The sequence below is a fragment of the Camelina sativa genome, chromosome 6 (assembly GCF_000633955.1).
Source record: "Camelina sativa cultivar DH55 chromosome 6, Cs, whole genome shotgun sequence".
NCBI classification, from domain to species: Eukaryota; Viridiplantae; Streptophyta; class Magnoliopsida; order Brassicales; family Brassicaceae; genus Camelina; species Camelina sativa.
Window position 1 is genome coordinate 10,091,681 of NC_025690.1, and position 6,969 is coordinate 10,098,649.

Consider the following 6,969-nt stretch of genomic DNA (forward strand, 5'->3'; position numbering starts at 1 on the left):
CTTCTGCCCAATGATATCAAGTATAGGTTTGTAGTTCTTCTCAATATCTAAGACTTTGCATATCTCCTTCTTTGCTTCTTCCAACTCTCCATGTAGAAATCCCATTGTTGGCTTCAAATCTCCATCAGCTAATCTAAGTACTTTAACCAAGGGTGCAAAGACTTTGATACACATTTCCACACCATCCCAAAATTCCATATTTGTTGTTGTATGATATGCTGCAAGTCCTTTGGAATCTTTTGCCCATTTACATGTGTCCCATTCGGTGCTAGCAAACATCATCTTTAAATGCTGTTTCTTCTCTAGCAAACTTTGCAAAGTAAGGAAGGCTGATGCGAATCTAGTTACTCCAGGCCTCACAATGTCTCTGCTCTTTGTAAACTTCCTCATCAAAGATAAAGTCTTATGATGAGCATAAATAAAAATTGTAAATGTCTTAGCCCTGTCAATCGTTTCCTTGAACAAAGGAAGCTTAGCAATGCCTTCTACCATCAGATTTATTGTATGAGTAGCACATGAAGTCCAAAATATTGTTGGCTTCACCTCCTTAAATAACTTAGCAGCAGCCATATTGTTAGTGGCATTATCAGTTACCACTTGAACTACTTGATTTTCACCCACTTTCTCAATGCACTCATTGACATACTCAAAAATATATTGACCTGTAATGCGCATCTTCACAACAATCTTTAGAGGATTCGGGTTTAGATTTACAATTAAAACAAATATATATACCGGTTTGGGTTTAATAAAGAGTGGTTAGAGTTTAAAATTTTACAATTAAATGAAATTATACAGTAAAACCTCTATAAATTAATAGTGTTGAGACCAAGACATTTTACTAATTTATAGTGATATTAATTTATCTATAAATTAACAATAATTATTTTATTATTAATTATAGATAATTTTTATAAAAAAATAAATATTGAATTGAGACAGTTTTAGCAAAATAAGATTAGATTTTCGGATATTGTAAATTTTATGGTTTTGAAAATGAATTTTTAAAAACTATAGCCAAATTCACTTATATACATGACATACATAAACTCAATTTATAAATAACAATATCAATTGCCTTATTTTAATAGTCCATCAAACTATCAAAATGTAAATGATGCATATCTAGAATTCCAAAAATATCATAAATTAATAATAATATAAATTTACATATATATATATATATATATATATATATGTTGATATAGTATTGAATGGTTCTCCTAAAACTCATATCTATAAAACAATTGTTATGTTGTATTTTCAAACAATTGTTCTTTTTATTACATGTTATATAGAGGATATTATATCATTATAGTTTGAAAATACAACATAACAATTGTTTTATAGATACGAGCTTTAGGAAAAGCATACAATACTATATCAACATATATATATATATATATATATTAATTTATGCATTTTTGGGGCCATATTTTAATTGAGGATTTCAAAAAAGTTAATATCTTATTATCTTATCAAATTTTGTTATTTTTTACATTGGTCCAAACATGGAACCAACAAAAAATATTAATTTATTGTATTTATTAATTTATTGAGTATTGATATTTGTAGAGGTTTTACTGTCTATTTTGCAAAAATTCTCATTTATGTATTATTATTAATTGAGTAGAGTTATTTTAATAATTGTAACATTTTGTGTAAGGGATTTTTTTTCCAAAATAATTAATGTGGGAAGAACTGTTTTAAGCATGCATGCATTTATATGTAGTGGATAAACATAGATGTTTTTTTTTTCAAAAAGAGAAAGAGGAAAAGAAATATATATATATATATATACCGAGGGACAATTGTTGTTTTCTTTGGACAAGAAACAAACTATACAAACATCAAACAACAAGAAGAACTATGCAAAAAATATTGGCGATGATCACGATAGCTTTAATTATCATGTTATCGATGTTTATACAAACAGAAGGAAATGATACTTCTCTTGCTCCTGCAGAAGGAAATGGTCTTTCTTCTGCTCCTGCTCCATCCCCGACATCAGAAAACTCATGTCTGCACGACGTGAAAGAAATTCCAGATTGTGTAAAAGCAGTGTTTCACTTCCGATTTAAAGAGGTTACAAAGACGTGTTGCGCTATCTTACTCACTGTTCCTGATGATTGTTTTTTGTAGTTGTTTCCTATTCCTTATGTCTACCATACTCTTCTTAGTTCTGTTTGTAAAAATACTTAGCCACTATTGATAAGATTTTTGCAATATTTTCGTTTATCAGTTTTATCAACAATCTGGATGAATAATATATATTTATAAAAAATTATGTAATTTATGAATTATTTTAAAAGATGACTTGTGAGAGATAAACTTTTATCTACACAACGCATAATTTATAATTTTAAAATCTTCCACAATTTCATTTTTCTTAATTTAATGTTTTGTCTAGATGAATATTGTATAATGGATTCTAATTAATCAAAGATATGATCTTAACTTGTGTGTGGTTCCATGCAAAAGCATAATCAGCGGTGTAGTTAACATTATATCATCGAGGCAACGTAGTGGTCAGTTATGGATGGTCATAATTGTTGAAATTGAGTATATATTTATGATTATAAATTGGAAAGTGAGTAGCCGAGGACAAACAAGGTAGCCTATGCGAACGTAAAGAGTGTTAGAATTTATTTGATAAGTTTTGTTGGACTACAGTTTTGATATTTTTTGGTTTCTCTAATACAAAACATGAGGACCTGAGGTAATTGAAATAGTTTGTATAAAGCTTGTTTATTCATGTAGATGTCGAACAGTATTCATACAAGTAGATATTTGTGGACGATGGAGCTAGAATCCTAATGTGATAAGGACTAAGAAAGCTAAGTAGATAAGGAGTAACATAAGTTAGCATTATCTAAATCTAAAGAGTAGTTAAATTAATACCTTCCCTCAAGTTGGAAGAGTAAGATGTCGAATACCCAACTTGGAAAGGCGAAGAGCTTCAAATGATGGACTAGGCAATGCTTTAGTGAGGATGCCAGTGAGTTGGTTGTGTCTCGTAACGTGTTCCAATGTAATCAGTTTGGTGACATGCTTAGTACATTCGTGAATGACGGGATTCGTTGCAATATAAATCTCCGGTTTGCTGTCACAAAAAGTCGCATAGGTGTGGTTCGAGGGACTCCAAGAAAAAGAGCTAGTTCATTAAACCATTTGTTCACAAAGACTAAATGCCATATCCCGATATACAGCCTCAGCAGAAGACCGAGTGCTGACGTCCTGTTTCTTAGCTTTCCACGAAATTAGAGAATTCCCAAAGAAAATAATGTAGGCACTAAGAGAGCAATGAGAGAGAGAGGAAAACCATTCCAATCTGAGTCATAGTAGGCAGAAATGGTCAGAACATTCCAATCTGAATTATCTTAATATTAATCTTACAAATTTTTCGACAATGAATTTGATAGGATATATATACTTTCCTACCAAATAGCTACCATTTTTTTACGAAAAACAGCTAGCATAGGAAATGGAAAAAAAAATTCCTACAAAAACGGATCGTGAGTTACTGGTATAATATTTCTTATGAAAATCCTACTAACGTTAAAGTCATAGGAAACTTTGTAGAATATAGGATTTCTTGCTTTTAGAACTATAATATAATATATTCCTATGTGAAAATTAAAGTATATTTGGATGAGAAATTAAGATTCAAAATTGGACAAATAGAAAATATCTCACATTGGAACTGTGAAACATGGAGAAAAATCATTAAGTAAGTATGTGAGAGGAAATATATGTGTTGACACAAGTGTTTACGAAAGCGGTCTAGATGGCCGCCTAGGTACTGTTTAGGCTTTAGGCGCTCAACAAACGTCTAGACGACCACCTAAATCGTCTAAAATCGCATAAATAATAATTTGTTATATATATTTAATTTTTGACTACATATATTTAAAATTTTAATTTTTATATTCATATACATAATTATAAACATTCATATGTTATTAATCTAAATTAAATAAATGCATTTTTCTAATTTTTGTTTATGATTTATTATTTCTTATTTTGTTTAACATATATTTTAGATAAATTTAGATATAATGTCATGTATATAATGTTTTATGTTGTAAACGCCTAAACCGCCTTAAAACGACTAAACTCCGATTACGCGTTTTAGAGGCTAAGCCCTGGGTCACTCAAACCATTGAGACCAAATTATGGTGTAACAATTTCTCTTGTGACAAAGAGCTTCTTGAGGCCATGAAAGACCAACATGAAATTTTTTTTCTTATTGCCAGAAATTTACACTAATTTCACTAAAAAAATTGTGCCCATACTAATTTCACTAAGAAAGCATGCCTATACTAATTAATAAGGGAATGATAGTTAACAAAAAAATAATTAAGGGAATTATAGTCTCATAAGCAGGTTCAGCTAGCCTTGACATAAAGCTCTGCGAGTTGGTGCTTTAGGCAGCATAAATATGTTATCAATTTCAGGGAAGGAATTTTGATATTAAGTCTAGTGGTCGAGTGGTTCATGTTACAAGTGTTGGGTTTCAATCTTAGAAAACTGATATCTTTGACATTTTTTTTCTTTCTTTTTGTAAACAGATTTCAGCCTTTTAGGCATTAATGATCTTGGGCTGGCCATACTTACAAAAATCTCATGTCATTTGGCTTGCCAAGCTAGGCCGACAAGAGTAATCACTTATTCCATCACAACTCTGCAAACTTATTATTTAAGATATAACTACGCCATAATATGTAAAAAGAGCGATTAAATAAGAGAGAAGCATCTGGATGGAGCTTGCTTCTTCTTTTTTTACCATATGAAAACTAGCGGTTACAAAAGTTAATTTTGTATCATTCCAGGCAACACCCCACCCCAGATGGGTTTTCTTCGACAAAATCACAACCTTTTACCTTCACCTAGATGCAAAATTCTGTTAATACGAGTGGTTTGATAGTTTGGTAAGCTCACTTTTAGCTGGTTGATGATTTGGTTCAATTTTTAGCTTTCCACTCAATTGTTGGCTACCTAGCAAATTGTGCCAAATGGACTTCCGTAATTTTATTTCTCATTTTAAATCGAAAACACATTCTAGAAAATGAAGTTTTTCAATAACAAGAATTAAAAAGGTTCACCTTTTGCAAGGAAAAAAACAAAAAGTAACAACTACTTAAAGTTTACATAACCTACGTACAAACTTTTTCCTTGTTTCTTTTAGGTTCTTTCCAACTTAAAGCATGAAAATAATTACAAGGAAAAAACAAAATTAAGAATAAGAAAAGAGATAGCGTATGCTTTGCTCTGCTGTGCATGCATGCAGAAGTGGACCCGAATAGCTTCCCATCTCTGTCAACCTAGTGGACCCACTACGCAGCACCGAGTTGACTCAGAGATTCTCTCCGAGTCAAAAACCCATCTTTCACGGTGTTAATTCGCCGTGCTTAAACTGTCCTCTCGTCACTTGGGTTTACATAGTTTACGTTTGTGCATTTCTAGAAAAAAAAACAATATCATAAACAGAGGAATCCTACCTTTTCTTCAAATTCATACATACAAATATATTTAAACGACGACGTGCGTTACCAAACTAGTGGTTCCTGTCGGGGGTTGGGGTACCGTCGGTAGTGGCCGGAGGGGACGAGTCGAGAAGATTACGGTTTACCATTAATAATGGCCAAGTACTGTGTTGACTTCCCACACCAAGAAAGTCTCTCGTGAAGCCTCCTTCATCAACTTCCGTAGTTTTCATATTCTCCGTTTGCTTGTTGTTGAAGATGGAGGTGTTACTCATTAGACCAAAAGCCTTGCTATTGTTTAAGCTTGATGATGATCTCTTTGATCCCATTTGAGCCGCCTTTTGTAACAATGCCGTGGCTGACATGGATGCTATTTGTCCACCGTTTTGGCTGTAATCATTAGCGTTGTTGAGTGCTTCCGAAGAGAACAAAGAACCACTAGTTGCAACCTTTTTGATCTCATGTTCCTCTTCATTCTTGGAGATTCCCCTTTGGAGAATGTTGTTATTGTTGTTTTCGTTGAGAAGCCATTGATGAGATGATTGTCCTTGTAAATGCCATAGATTTTGAAGCGAGTCGGATGCGCTACGAGTTGATGGGGAGGCATAAACATTGGGTTGTATGGGGAGCTGGTTGGTGAAGGTTTGTCCCAAAAAGGTTTGGCGCTGGTTATTGAAACCCGGTTGATCCAATTGGGAAGATGTAGTATGTCCATGTTGATGATTTTGATTGATGTTTCCAAGGTTGACTTCAGCGTCCGGGGCATTGTGTAGATATGCGGGTGTGGCTGAAGCTGCAGCTGGTGGAACTGAGACGAATCTTGCACTCTCTTCAGCTAAGGCGTCACAGAATGCTCTATGTGTGATGAAACTATCTTTCCTGTTCCATTTCAATCATCCAATATACTAATTTAATAACGTTTACATGACAATGATAGTTAAAAGAAGTTTGTATAAACATTTNCTCTCCGGTGAAGTTGAAGGTTCTGGTCTCTTTTAAACCCTTTGTTGCAAATCTCGCAGATGAACCGGTTAGTCGCCATGAGGGAGTTTGGCGATAGAGCGATAACTTCTGCATCTGGATCTGGTTTATGAAATTAATTTACCAAATTAAAACCAGTGAATTAATATACACGGAAACATGAGAAGAGAAAAGAAAAAAAGAGATCCAAAATTGGAAAAATATTGTTCAAGAAATATAACTATCCTATAATCAAAACTCTTTAGATTTAGATTAAGTGTTTATAGACATGCCTGGATTTCCCGGTAGATTTCGCTTCCTCTTGGCTGAGTTTGAGGAGGTAGGATTAGGGTTAGGGTTAGGATTTGGGGTGATGTGTTCTTGGTGAAGGACATAGCTGGGAAATGAGAGCTGATGATGATGATCATCTGGCATCATCATGTTGATGTGGGTTTAGTTGAGAGACAGAGAGAGAGAGAGAGAGAGAGAGAGAGATCGGGAGAGAGAGTTTCGAAGTAAGAAG

General features: G+C 33.3%; 2 protein-coding genes across 2 annotated transcripts; one reads left to right on the top strand and one right to left on the bottom strand.

Moving 5' to 3' along the window:
- Positions 1,856–2,318, top strand: LOC104790780. The gene has a single exon (XM_019246564.1). The coding sequence runs from the start codon at positions 1,870–1,872 to the stop codon at positions 2,140–2,142; it is 273 nt and encodes a 90-aa protein (XP_019102109.1). The 5' UTR covers positions 1,856–1,869; the 3' UTR covers positions 2,143–2,318.
- Positions 5,063–6,379, bottom strand: LOC104790781 (protein indeterminate-domain 9-like; the record flags this gene model as incomplete). Its single annotated transcript, XM_010516565.2, has 2 exons — positions 5,063–5,462; positions 5,554–6,379. A coding segment is annotated over one exon (822 nt), but the record flags the coding sequence as incomplete, so codon positions are not given.